The 14,874-nt window shown below is 37.7% G+C and overlaps 1 protein-coding gene across 17 annotated transcripts in view; it reads left to right on the top strand.

Moving 5' to 3' along the window:
- The window catches only part of LOC127518793 (plakophilin-4-like), a 263,494-nt gene that overhangs the window by 133,446 nt on the left and 115,174 nt on the right, over window positions 1-14,874 (top strand). For 8 of the 17 annotated variants that reach the window (XM_051905907.1, XM_051905908.1, XM_051905905.1 and 5 more), the window contains one exon: window positions 12,412-12,892. In XM_051905907.1, the coding sequence (XP_051761867.1) occupies window positions 12,412-12,892 (481 nt within the window). Of the gene's footprint in view, window positions 1-498; window positions 4,353-12,411; window positions 12,893-14,874 lie in introns of those variants that run through there. The other 9 variants (XM_051905920.1, XM_051905916.1, XM_051905919.1 and 6 more) reach the window with 5 other exon arrangements.

Below are 14,874 nucleotides of genomic sequence, written 5' to 3' on the forward strand. Positions count from 1 at the left end.
TTGTTGTCACAATAAAGAAACTGCAAATGGATCCTCACGCTGTCAGCCCATCATTACAGTTGTTGGATGCTCCCTTGCTGCTATTCTTTTTTCTAATCCTGTATCTTTAAAGAAATTCCAATGTAAGAATTTTGTTGTGCTCAATTCCATTAGAATTTTAAAACAAATGAAGACCGCGTTGAATATTATGTGTTCTTCTGTGCACCTGCCCATTTGCTATAATCAAAATTTTTGCCCGGCCTTTCGGATAAGGTATTTTCACTGTGGAGAGGCAAAGGACTAGAAAATTTGCCACCTTTGAATACTTGTATAAAACCTTTGATCTTTCCCAATCGCAATTTTTCCGATATTTACAAGTGCGCCACTACATAAAACATTCTTTTACTGAATTTCAGGATTTTCCTAACGATCATTATATGTATGATCTTTTGGGCCAACCTTCTGTGGACAAACATTTGGTGACACGATTTGTTTCTTTGTTTGTTTCTCATTCTACAGTGTCTACAGATCACCTCAAAGTAGCATGGGAAAATGATACCGGAATTAATATCTCAAATGAGATTTGGGAAGAAGGACTGAAACAAATTCATACCTGCTCTATTAATGCTAGATTACAACTTATACAGTTTAAAGTATTGCATATGTTACACTATACCAAAACTAAACTCAATAAAATTTACCCTTCAGTTTTTTTTTTTGAGGGTTTTTTTTTGTGTATAATATATTTTTGTATACATTGAGACTTTCATCTGTTTTATGTTTATATAAAAACTTATAAATAAAATTATTTTAAAAAAAAAAGTTATCACATTTACATGAATTGTGGGTGTTCTAAAGTATAACTGGTCACAAGTAGCATGTATAGACATGATATAAAATTTATGCAGTTGAAAGATGTTTGATAAGTCTGTTTCAAATTTTTTGAAAAAATTTGATGCAGTTTTAGTTGTAGAAACAGTCTTTGTTGGTTTTTCTGTAAAGTTAGGTCTCTCAGAGAAACAGGCCTGCATTGTCTCTCTGTCTGTTTTGATCTGGAGATCAAAGACTCTTTATCTTCTGGTGACCATTGTTTGCTACAACTATCTTAAGTTTGTCACCTCTCCTTCAGTCAGGAAGCATGGGTGCCATAAAAGTACGTAGCAGGGGTTTGTTCTGTAGACAGACTGGAGCCGAAAATTAGAAACTCTGAGCTTAGGTTTCTGGAATTATGTTTTGAAAGAATCATCTGAATGATTCATTTGTCTGGTTCGTCAACGGTTGCTACAATAAATATTCTCTTTATTAACACATGTTCTTTAAAACCCTATTTAAAATATCCACCTTCACGCAGGAAAGGAACAAAATAATCAAAAAGAATAAAGGGTCCTTAAAGGTCCAACTTTATATTAGGTGGCCTTAACTACTATGCACTTACATTTAAATTAATTATTTGATACAGTGCACTTATTGTGTACACGTTTTTACATTGTACTTATATTTGAAAAAATACCTGCATGTAATTACATCTGTAATACATTTCTGTAATTACATTTATAATTAAAGCTGCAAGCAGTGATGAAAGGGCCCTCGCACTTTAGGAAAACAGTGAACAGTGGGCGTTAATCGCATACTTTAGCACTTAGCCAAGTGTTGCATGATTAAATGTGTTTCTAGCATGTTTAGTACTTCATGGCATCTTTAAATGTGTTTCAGGGAATGAATTACAGTGTGAAGCATGCCATTTCCTGTTGCCAACAGGTGGCGCTATGACTAACTGAATATTTGCATGTAGATGTCTTCAGGCCAGTTTGGGGTAGGTTGGACATTGTATGCCTGACTTACAACAGCTTCCTTTTTCATACCAAAACATCAGACTTTGTGAGGCCGCCACGGACACGTGACATATATCTGATTAAAGCTCTAGGAGAAGTTTGTTAAATTACAACGTATGGAAATGGAAAAAATTCAAAATTCAGTTAATTCAAAATAACTGACTTCCTGTTCAGTTTCAGATTTTGCTCCAAGAGATTTTTTTTTTTAGGTATTGGGCTGTAACATGTGTGTACCAAATTTCATACTTATATATATGTGAAACATATAGGCACTTCGTTGAAAATATATAAGTGGCGCTATTGAGCCATTTTGCCACACCCAATTCTGAAACACATATCAGACGTAAATTTTCACCACTTCTGATGCGTGTGCAAAGTTTCATGAGTTTTTGAGCATGTTTAGGCCCTCAAAAATGCGATTCATTTTGAAGAAGAAGAAACCTGTCCCTAACTTTACCCATATCCCACCTCAATTTGCAATACAATATGAACATAATAAGTACATTGTACTTATTTTTTGATGTAAGTACACAGTAGTTAAGGCCACCTAATAAAAAGTGGGGCCAAATAAAGAAAATCTACCCAAAATATTCAACTCCAAATGATAGAGCAATTAACTCAACACAGTGAGACACATTAAATCAAAACCATAGCAATTTGTTAAAACACCAGTATTACACTTCGGCTGCTCTGGTTGCCGGGATTCTTGGGAGCGCTCACAATCCTATCTTTCATCAGTGCCGTATTACTGTGGTGTCTTCACTGCATTTTTGTTTGGTGCATCACTGTTCCATGTATGTTTCTCTTAAATATCCGCATAGTTAATTTAAACTGTCAAATATACAAGGTTCTGTCAAAAATACACACAGTTCACATAAACACAGTCAGTTATGTCTGTGAACGTAAATAGCAGGCAACGTTACAGAAATCATATGTGTATATTCATATGTGATCATATGTGATCTGTGGTGCATTCCCTCCAAAAATAAAACTAATCCACTGCATTCAGCGGCTCAGATGTCAGTAAATGAAGACTGTTATGTTCACTCTTACATCCAACAACAAAACATCTCAATTACTTACTAGACATTGTTGTCGCTACAGCTGCTCGAGCGCGGAGAAAATGGTGGACAGCGTACAGCTCGCTGAGGGCAGAAACTATGGTAATACAGGACTGTCAGTCAGTGGCTGTGGGCGGGGCATGAGGAATGTGATGTCACATTTCTCAGAGAATCAAAACAGCTTGTCTAATGAGACTGCTTTGGTTTAATGGGGATTTTAAAAAAGGAGTGGGTGGATTTTTATCATTGTAGGGTGGTTGTGTTCACACACTGCCAACACACATTTATATTCAAACACCTTGTAAAAGTGGATTTAGCATAATAGGTGACCTTTAAGTTTCTGCCTGTAGGCTAGGATGAACCAAACAGTGATCAGAGAGTCCCAAAGCTGCTAGGGGACCGAGTGCTACGCATTCATGAAGCAAAGAGTAGCAGAGTTTGAGAAGTCTTCGTTTGTGCAGGTGAGGAGTAATAGTTCATCTATTTTGTTTGTAAGTGAGCTGAGATTCACCAGATAAATATTCGGCAGCGGGGTCCTAAACCCGCATTGTCGGAATTTCACCAGCGTGCTTCCCTCATTTGCGTCTGTTGGAGCACTTGTATAAGATCACAGCTCCTCCGATTAGAATGTCCAGTAAAAAGTCTGAATGCTCAAAAGTTGGCAAAAAGTTTGGTGTGTATGTCTGATGTCTAGAAGTTTGTCTCTAGTAAAACTAATCAGAAAAAAGGTTACTTAAAAGTTAATACTTAATAATACTTAAAAGTATTATTATTATTATTATTATTATTATTATTATTTCAGGAAGCATTATAAAAAAAGTAATTCATAACCCCTTTAAACTTCTCAACTTCAGCCAATATTATATTATCTACAATATTTTTCTCATCGAGGTGAACAGCTGTCTCGTGATATCAACACGTGACGTTCCATTTGGAGCGATTCACATTCTCGGACTGGGAATTATGCATTTCTATGGCAACACAATCAACACCTAAATTAATCTGCAGTGGTCAGATGGTACAGCTGTCACGTGGTACAAGTAGGAGGTCTCAGAAATATCCCATCACAAGCTATAATTATGAGCTCTACGAGGAAGTGAACACTTTTGTGAACAGTTTAAATCTCCTAATTACGGTAATTACAGTATACAACATGTATACAGCATGTTGTGAATGCATCTAAACTCCTTGGGTGCTTCTCAGTACTCAAATTGATGCTTCCTCTTTTCTTCCCTCCTCCATCCACCAGCCCGTGACCTGGAAACTGATTGAACTCAGTCATCATGAGGGGCATCACAATTCTCTAATTGCACTGCAAGGAGGCATGGAACAAGGGCCGAGGAAACCCAGGTGTGTCCTTCTCTCGCATCCTAAGGGGTGGAGCTAAGACACAAGGAAAGGAAGCAATGAAAGGAAACGAGGAAAGGAAACGAGGATGCACAAATTAAAAATGAGAAGCACCCCATCACCTACATATGCTGTGAGTTTGGGTTGCTAATAACAAGAGTTGTCAAAAGTACTGACTTCAGTAATAAGTCGGTACTGAAATTTTAAAAATGTGACGCTTTGAGCACTGTTGAGCGGATTCGTAAACACCTCTGATTGGCCATTGTGTTCACGGCTCATCGCATATGTGACTGGCTTCAATGATCAACACTTCAAAAACGTTGTAAATAGTAATCAATGATGCTCTTCACCGAACACTTACACAGATACACATGGGAGCGTTTTAAAGCAAGTGTCTATCGTGGACCAGTCCGCTGATAGAGGCCTACTTTCAAACGTTCCTGCTTTCAAAGTGCTTTCAAATTCAAACGCTTCCTTTTGCTTTCAGATGCTCCCATGTGTTGATCATTGTAGCCAATCACAGATATAAAGATAAATATCCAATGAGCCATGAACACAATGGCCAATCAGAGTTGTTTATGAATCCGCTCAACAGCGTCACATTTTTAACATTTCAGTACGGATTGGTACCAAAGTCTGTACTTTTGACAACTCTACTAATAACATTAATCTAACAATGCAACGTGTGCCATTTCACCAGATTTGTAACGTAAACATTTATAAACACCAACACAGGAGAATGCATTAATATATTTCTAAATATGCAAATTGTTGTTCATCATGGTTTCAAAATAAAAGTTTAAACCCTTGCTTTGAGTTTGCATGTTTTAATGTCCACGTGTTCTTGTTCAAAAAATTAAAGTGTCTGTAGCATTTCTATCCTAAAGAAGTGGCCAAATATTAAGGATTAAGTGGACAATTAAATGTTTTAATTAAATGTTGTTTGGCCAATATTAAACAAGGATTTGATTATGCTGTAAAGTGTAACAACAACAATCACCAGGCCGTTGAAACCCTCTGCTGGCATTTGTTATAATACGTAATGTACAGAAGTTGATTATGTTTATATTATGTATATTACATTATGTATTTTAACAGTGTTGTTCAGTAAAGCCATATGATTACTTGCTTTTGATACTTTATTTGAACCAATTATTATTGCCTCATTGTTTATGTATTTTAAGTGATTTTAAAGGCACTTAATTATTACATTGTTTTGCATTTTGTCAAATAAAAGAATTTTTCCAGTCAGATATTTATCATTGAAGATTTCTTAAAAATAGTGTAAAATATTGTCTTGTCTCGTGAACCCAATATTGTGTATCATCTCATCTTGTGAGCTAAAAAAAACATGTGTATATATATATATACACACACACACATATACAGTGCTCAGCGTAAATGAGTACACCCCCTGTGAAAAGTAACATTTTAAAAAATATCTTGGTGAATACAAAAGCAATTTCCAAAATTTTGACAAGACTGTTTTATATAACATCTGTTTAACTTATAACATGAAAGTAAGGTTAATAATATAACTTATAAATTTTCAGTTTTACTCAAATTAGAGTGATACAAAAATGAGTATACCCTACTCAAAGTCTCTGGAGCAAAGCTAAATTTTAGACTACAAATGTAATTTAACAAGAATTCAACCACAGGTGAGTCTAATTATTCATTACAGAGGTGTCCAGAAGACAGTTGACTATAAAAGGGTGTTAAAACCCCTTCCCATTTCATGCTGTCAGCAATGGCACCACATGGAAGAGAAATGTCACAAGAAAGAAAGTAAAATAATTTCTTTACACCAGAAAGGTGAAGGCTACAAGAAGATCAGCAAAGCTTTACTTATCAGTCAGAATACTGTAGCAAAAATGGTACAAAAATTTAAAAAAGATGGAACTGCAACCATCTCACAGAGGCGTCCAGGTCGTCCAAGGAAGTTAACACCTCGACAGAAGCGTCTTCTGATGAGAAGGGTTGAAGAAAATCGGCATGCAAGTTCACTGCAGTTATCTAAAGAAGTAGAAAGCCAAACTGGAATGACTATTTGCTGTGACACAATACGGCGTACACTGCAGAGGAATGGCATGCATGGGTTATCCTAAACACATTTCTGAAGAAGAACAGGGTGAAAGTGATTCAGTGGCCAAGTGTGTCTCCTGATCTGAACCCAATCGTACACCTATGGGTAATTCTGAAGACACAAGTTGAGCATCACTCTCCATCCAGCATCCAATCTCTAAAAGAGGTCATTCTTGAAGAATGGAAAAAGATAGATGTTGCAAAATGTCGCCAACTTGTTCCCTCCATGCCTAGAAGACTTGGTGCTGTCATTAAAAATCATGGAGGTCATACAAAGTACTAGATGTAGTAGTTTTTGTTTTGGGGTGTACTCATTTTTGCATCACCCTAATTTCAGTAAAACTGAAAAATGTGTATTAAGTTATATTATTAACCTTATTTTTATGTTATAAGATAAACAGATGTTATATTAAACTTAGTCTTGTCAACATTTTGGAAATTGTTTTTGTGTTCATTGAGATATTGTTTAAAATGTTACTTTTCAAACTGAGAAATATATTTCATTAATAGCCATAAAATAAGTAAATCAGCCAATTTTGTTTAAATTAAGGATTGCAGAAATGAGTACACCCTAGATTTAATTCAACAAATGTATAATATTCTAGTACTTAGTATGCCCTCCATAATTTTGAATATACTGCTCTGACCCTTCTTGGCACGGAGTGTACAAGTTCATGACAAATTGTCACATCTGTCCTGTTTAACTCCTGAATGATGAGCTCCTTAAATGCCCTGATCTTTAATGGGGAGTGTTGCTCAACTCGTCTCTACAGAATCCCCCACAGGTGCTCAAGAGTGTTAAGATTGAGTGCAATACATGTCCACAGAAAGTTTTTCACCTTGGGAGAATGCATATCCTCATTGTCATGTTGAAAAAATGCCCAACAATGCAGGGAATGAGGAGAGGGTAACAACTTCTGTTTCAAGTTTGTGTATTAAATTACACAGTGGTGTGGGAATTCATGACAGCATTGATGAAGCACAACTCCCCACACCTTCAGCACTCGTACATCCCTATATAAGAGCTTTACTACCACTGAACTTTACTGTGGGAACCAGGCACTTCTCACTGTACTCCTCCACTAGCAACACCATAACATTTTGGATGCTGTTAGATCCCAAATGATTGATTTGGGCCCCATCCACACAGAGACGCGTTTAGGTGTATACGCAAAAATTTTGTATCGGATAGGCGTTTCGTCCAGACAAATCCAGCGTTTTCAGAAGGTGAATCCGATATTTTTTCAAACCGGGTCCCAGAGTGGATAAATCTGAAAACGCCGCCCTTGCGTTTTTGTGTGTACAGCCTATCCGCATATTTTGTGAAATGATGATGTCATCACCCCACGTGTCGACCCTAGTCAGACACTGCTAACAGCACAAAACAGCAACAACAACAACAATAGCAGACTCTAGATGCTTGTGTTCGTGCTGCAGATGCTACTGAGCCAAAATAAAGCATTATTTCTAAGCTTTACTAAAGTTTGTTTACAGCGCGCAAGGTTTATGCGCATGCTCCAAGTCTTATTCTCTGTTTTAAGTTTATCTCTGTGGCAGAATTACAGTGCCACATACTGGTCTGGCATGTATACTACATCGTTTTTAGCCGGTTTCAGCGGTTTCGTGTGTACGTAGATATTTCTTGAGACGAGGGAAGAAAAAGATCGGATAGGGAAAGATCTGGCTTCGTGTGGACGGGGCCTTGGTCTCATGAGACCAGATTATTGATTCCCAGAATCTATATTTTGTAAATATGGGCTTTGGAAATGGCTAACTGACTTTATTGTGCTTTGGCTACAATAGGTAGTTCCAGTGAGAACAACAACCATGCATGCCATTTCTGCAGGCTGCATCTTACTCTGTGAGATAAACAGTCACTCTTTTCATAGCTTTTGCTGGCTCTGAGACACTTGCTTGGTATTTCTCCTGCTCTTTGTCTAGCAAAAAAAAATCCCTTATCACTAAATGAAAGCTTAAAATGAAGGCCTGATTATTTCAGGGGCCTTGTCACAAGTCCACTGTTTTTGAATTTCTGTGTTACGTTTGCTATATTTTCATACTTAAAACAATGATTTGGTAATCCTCTTGTACCACTGTCCTCTTTTGTGCTAAAAAAATAAGTCCCAAGTGGTTCCGTTGTTGTCAGCATTAAGTCTGAGAATGATTCAGTGGGCTGTATAACACTTTTAATTGTCAAGAAATTACTTCTCTTTAAATGTTTTGGTTCAGCATACTTACCTGTTGATCAAACATTGCCTTAAACTTACACGAGAACATTTTTATTTCATTTTATTTAGTAACTTTTAGGAGGGTGTACTCATTTTTGCTACACAACATTTTATCACCTTGATAAGAAAATCTTATTTTCCTGAATAATTTTGACATGCTTCTTTGGTAATTGATTAAGCAGACTTGCTGGAAGATTATATCTCTAAAGAACCCTAACATGTCTTCTAAGTAATTGAGTAATTTCTGACTTTCAGAAGTTTCAGAGGAGGTGTACTCATTTATGCTGTGCACTGTATTACTGACTTTATCCATCATTTAAACTGATTTTTTATACATCATTTACAGAAAAAAATCTTTAACCAGTCATTAAAAATAAAACAAATATTTAACAAAATGCATGCATTCCATTAATTCAACTTTAAGGTCCTATAAATACATGTCAGCAGTATTAACAATCATTAAAAATCTTAATCTTATAATCTTTTTTTGGTAACATTTTACAGTAAGGTCTCATTGGTTAACATTAGTTCATGTATTAACTAACATGAACTAACAATGAGCAATACATTTGTTACAGTATTTATTAATCTTAGTTAATGTCAGTTAATTATCCAGCTGTTCATGTTAGTTCACAGTGCATTAACTAATGTTAACAAAAACATTTGATATTCATAATGTATTAGTAAATGTTGAAATTAACATTAAGATTAATAAATGCCATAGAAGTATTGTTCATTCTTAGTTCATGTTAACTAAAGTACACTGCGTGCATAATTATGTAAGTTGATTTTCTGATCATTTTTTTTCCAGGCACATTTTACCAATTCCAAACCACATTAGTCTTAATAACTACTATTAATTTTGTATTTATTAATTTATAAGTGATATAAAATTGTTCATGAAAACTGGACATAAAAAACACCTTATATTGAGGTGTGCATAATTATTAGGCAGGTTCACTTTTAGTATGGAGGTCAGGAAAAAAGGGTAAGCCCTTTTTTGCGCGGTTGTGCTCGAGAGGTTGTGCGCGAGAAGGGAGAAATCTTTCATCAAGCAGGCTTCTCTGACACACTTCTTGTCTCTCGGCTGGCCATTCAATGTTTAACTTGGCAACAGCACGGGTTATAACCTCCATAAGCTCCTCATAAGCTGGAGTGTGAGGTGGCGAGTCCTCAACATCACCAGGATCCATGCTCACCACGTCCAGTTCCTCAGAACCAGACAGATGCAGCACGGGTGCTTCCCCCGGGATGGAAGAAACCGCAGCGTGGACTTCCAGATTCTCAGAAAAAGCACTGGATCTAGTAGGTGAGGGCAGAGATAGGGCAGGACCCATCTTTAATCCCTCTACTAGATCCATTTATTTTAGCCCATACCCGACCCGACCCGTTTGACATAAAAACCGCAACCCGACCCGTACCCGCATTAAATCTCCTACATGAGGTAGACAAAAATAATTTTCTCATGTAGCCTAACACAAGCAATAAAAAAAAAAACATTAGGCACTGTATGTCACTGCATTTAATTAAACATTGCATTAAACAACACGAGTAAAACAATAGAACAAAGAATTTTTTAGTAGGCCTATTTAACTGTAAGCTTAAACCTAGTAAATATTTTAGCAGATTCACTCGCATTTAAACGCGGTTGTCTCTTCTGAAACTCAGCTGTGTTAACCTGGCTGCTGGTCCTCTTTGTAGCAGCGCGAAAAAATATTCTAAAACTTTTATTCACATTGTGAATAGCCTATATTAAATGCATAAAGCGAGCAAAGCACTCTCCCTTTAATATAATTACTATAGCTACAATGCTCAGCGTTGCAAATCGTGCTGCCTTTAACGGTCTTCAGACAGAGCGTGAACACAAATAAGCACAGGACCATTTGAAAGCAGCTGTCAAACGCACCGAACTGAGTTGGAATAGTCTTGGCTATTGGACCCGCAGTCCGCTTGTGCCTACCGCTCGTCCGACCCGCACGTAAATATTATTCCACCCGTTACATAAAATTTGGTGGGTCACCCGTCGGGTAACCGCGGGTACCCGCCCGCGTGCAGGACTCTGGCAGAGCGTTCTCAGAGGAAGAAGCTCACAGTGCTCACAACTAGCCCCCTCAAGGGCTGTTTGAGCATCCTCTCCCAAACAAACAACACATAAATCATGTGTATCCCCGCCCAGGATGAAGCAAGGGCAAGGAGGAACACAAGATTTAAATTGCTGTTTGCTCACCATAATATATTTGTATATATATGCTTGAAACAATGGTGGTAGACAGACAACAATAAATAGGACTGACAGTAACACAGATCGCTTGCTGAAGACACAGAAGCTAACACTGTTTGGTCTGGGTATGCTTTATAGTTTCCTGGTCGATGACGTCACCCGCCTCTGACGTTCCGTCACGCCATTGGACTGATTTTACATGTGCTTCACGACGCAATCATGGAAAGGCGTTCCCACAGCGTCGAAGATTCTGACGCTGATTCTGACTCTTCTCAGGGAACCAATCTTCATGTATTTCACAACACCTAAGCTTGTGATTCTTATTAAGTGTGGGTCATATTTCAGGATTCTTTACCTCTGAGAACCTGACACCTTGTACTTATGGAGACTCCAGGTAGGTTGCAGTTCTGGTAAATGGTGGTGCTGGAGACTAAAGAGTTCCTGATGATGTCACACTTAATTCTTCACCTAATCCTTAATTCTTTTGCAGTTAACATGTGTCTTTTCTTCTCCACCTGTTTTTGTCTGACCCTGCTGACCCAATGAGCATTTTGCTGTCCAATGGTCATGCTTTAACTTTGCAGTTTCTAGTATTGCATTATTATTGCATCCTTCTCCTAGGCATTTAATAATTTTTGACTTTTCAGTCTGAGTTAAATCTCTTTTTGGCTCATTTCATCTATAAAAGAAAACCTGCCTAAAATGCACACTTCAATTTAATGGATTTTTTTTTTCATTTCCAGCCTTCATGAACAATTATATATCACTTATAAATGATTAAATACAAAATTAATAGTAGTTATTAAGATTGATGTGGTTTGGAATTAGTAAAATGTGTCTGGAACAAAAAAAATATGATCAGAAAATCAACTTGCACAATAATTATGCATGCAGTGTAGTTAACCACTAACTAATGAAACCCTTATTGTAAAGCATTACCTTTTTTTTTTATAATAGTAACCAGTTTAATGGATTTTCATGTCAGTCGGCAGTATTAATACAGGAAAACAAGAAAGTGGCCATTCTGAAAATTAAAGCAACACTATGTAACTTCCAAATTGTGTGTGTGTGTGTGTGTGTATATATATATATATATATATATATATATATATATATATACACAAAAACAATCCATCTTCCAAACTGTCTTTATCCAAATATACTTTGAAAACCTATAATAATGATTTATATTTTGTCAGGAAAGATTTCAAAGGAAATTGTAAAAGTCATTTGCCTGTACATGTAATATCATATTCATGCAGAGAAAAGTAGCTCAGGCTACTGTGGCGCTTGTAAGGTGTGAGAGAAACGTCAAGCTGAAATTTTGTTGTCACAACAAATGATAAAAATTGGCTATGCAAAATAGCAAACCTCCAAATCACCGGTTTTAAAAACAAAGAAAATGTTATTTATTTCTCCATTCTCTCTGATATGTCCTGTATCCATGCTTACACTGTTACCTCGAACGAATTAATCCAGGCAGAGCAGCAGAGCCAAAGCACACCCAAAACTGGAAGACACAATGACAGGCATATGCACTTTTTTCTGTGTAATTTATTATGATGTGAGAAGATTACTGTTAAAGTGATGCCTATCTTTTAGATAGATCAGCAGATTTTTTATGATGAGATGCAATAAAGGATTTTTACTTTTTGTAGGCATCAGGAGTGATGGACGGGGCTAAACCAGGTCTACGAGTTGGTTCGATGCCCATTCGTACTCAAATGCTGTATGAAAGCAGCGTCTCTCCATCTCGGGGGTCCCTTCAGACCATAGTAAGCTCCTATGGGTTGCCCATCATGACAGAACCCAAACCTATGCTCTCCATTTTCACAAGCACTACACTATCTGGAGTCCCACAGAAGAACTCTCCTGCCACCCTGCATAGAATGGGCTCCTCTAACTCCCACTCGGGCAGTGCAAGCCGCACCATGTCACCCTATTCCAGAGGTGTAGGCTCTGTGAGTGGACACGGGCAGGTCGAGTCTGGGTCACCAGCCAGGCCAGTGATGACAGCAGTACCACAGCATCATGGGTCGATGATGTCAAGAACGTTTCTGCATGACGGATCTAAACCGTTCATTACAGACAGCTATGAGATCTATGAGCGGATAGACCCACGACCAGACAGCTTAACAGGTAAGAAAACAGGAAATGCTTTGTTCTCCCTTATTCTTATCCTCAAGTGTGAACAATCATAAATTCCTTACGACTCTCAAGAAAAACAATTACCTAATTTGCCTGGCCATGTGGCTGAGAAAACCACAAAGAAAGGACAGATCTTCACATTTTTGCAAAACAAATTTAACAGTCGGTGTTTTATTATATGCATATTTTATTTGATAGTCAAACAAGCATAGTAACTAGGCTATTACCTTTTGTCTGTGATAGTTTCTGGTGCCCCTGGCCCAGTCTTTGAAGTTGTGGCTATTGCAAAGGATAACCCCTTATTTACCCCTTATTTACACAGCACGCATCTGCGGTGCGTATGGCTCCGACGCATCCACTAGAATCGATCGTGGCCACTCTAGTCAATGCTTGTGTTTATACCAGCCGTGCCGTGGCACATTTCAGAAGCATCCCAGAAGCGTCTCGCTGCGTCGCTTCTCTAAAGATAGGGGCTTTTTTACATGTCGCATCTAAAAATGCGTGGAAAGCGCAGCCATGCTGCTTTCTCCTTCTTTCCAAAGCCCTTGCACTCCCATGGCGTCTGTCATTGCTATGCAACCATCAACTGCGCTCTCCACTCAAGGAAGTTTCAGCAAAGGATAACCCCAATTGATTTCTAGGCCTTGTATTAGCTCTACTACTAGATATATTTATGGAGATGAGAAATAAAAACCCACCCTGTACAGCTATGATCAGCTGTTTGGCTGAGCTCGATGTTTTGTTACAGAAAAAATTTAAAGATTACAGATTAAAATGTGCAATTAAGTTGCAATTAATCATCAGTTAACTCATGACAATCATGCGATTAATTGCGATTAAATATTTTATTTGATTGACAGCCCTAGTTAAAAAACATAGCTAAAAGTGAGAATATGTGTATCTTGACTGTATTATTCTGCTTGTTAAAAATGTATTATGCAGTAGCTTACAATATTGCTCTGAGCGTGTGTGCGTCAGTGATTCACGCGCATACATGTCAGTCAATGAGGCCTCACACGTCAGCTTTGTAAAGAGCTTTATTAAGACCATTTTAAATTCTGATTTTGGCCACCTCTGAAATGGGTCAAACCATAGATATTACCTGAGAAGTTCAAGTAAATACGCTAGAAACCTGCGCTCATTCAAGGATGTGCAATTATTGCCTGGACGGAGAAACCATGGACGCCTGCATGATTTCATCTGATTCCACAAAGGTTTTTTTTTAACACTAAAAAGTTAAATTAGCATATATAGCCTAACTATTAGGCACCTTTCGGTCCTTCAATGAGAGCAACGGTACCGCAGAACGAGGTAGACTATCTCTAGACGTTTTAAACTTTTTTAAATCCAAAAATTTAAAAAAGCAACGAAATTGTCAGACATTCATTTAGTTCACAGAGGAAAACAACTGAAAAACAGCGCTGGTTGTTCTCTCGATACTGTATGTTTGATTCAGTGTGAAAGCACTCCAAACAAATGCGAGTGAGTGGATTCAGACCATTTTGCAAAAGCATTTGACCAATTCATAATTTAGAACATAATTTACGCGTCAAAAATATTGTGCGCAGTTCAGTTACACAGCTGTTAAACTGAATATACAAAGCGAAGCAGACTTTTTTCTTAAATATCCAACCCCCCCACCCCACCCCCGGGCCTCGCACATCAAGTTCGCACAGGGCCTCGCACCCCACCTTGCGACGGGCCTGAAAGTAGTCATACCCACAAATGTGACAAGGTTTTAAAAATGGATGCAGGAAGAATAAAGGTGCATCATTTCACTCTCCAAATAAGAGCCCTGTCAAGTCAGTACTTGTGTTCTTGTGGACTTGAGAAACGTCATCAGTCGCTGCCCAAGTACTGTTCCATTTCAAAGTTCACATCTAGCTAAGTAGACTTCAGATCCCTGGATGTGTTCTTGCTCTGCCCATTTTATCAAAGATGCATCACGATAAAGCCAGATATCCCAGAATGCA

The sequence above is a fragment of the Ctenopharyngodon idella genome, chromosome 9 (assembly GCF_019924925.1).
Source record: "Ctenopharyngodon idella isolate HZGC_01 chromosome 9, HZGC01, whole genome shotgun sequence".
Taxonomy (NCBI): domain Eukaryota; kingdom Metazoa; phylum Chordata; class Actinopteri; order Cypriniformes; family Xenocyprididae; genus Ctenopharyngodon; species Ctenopharyngodon idella.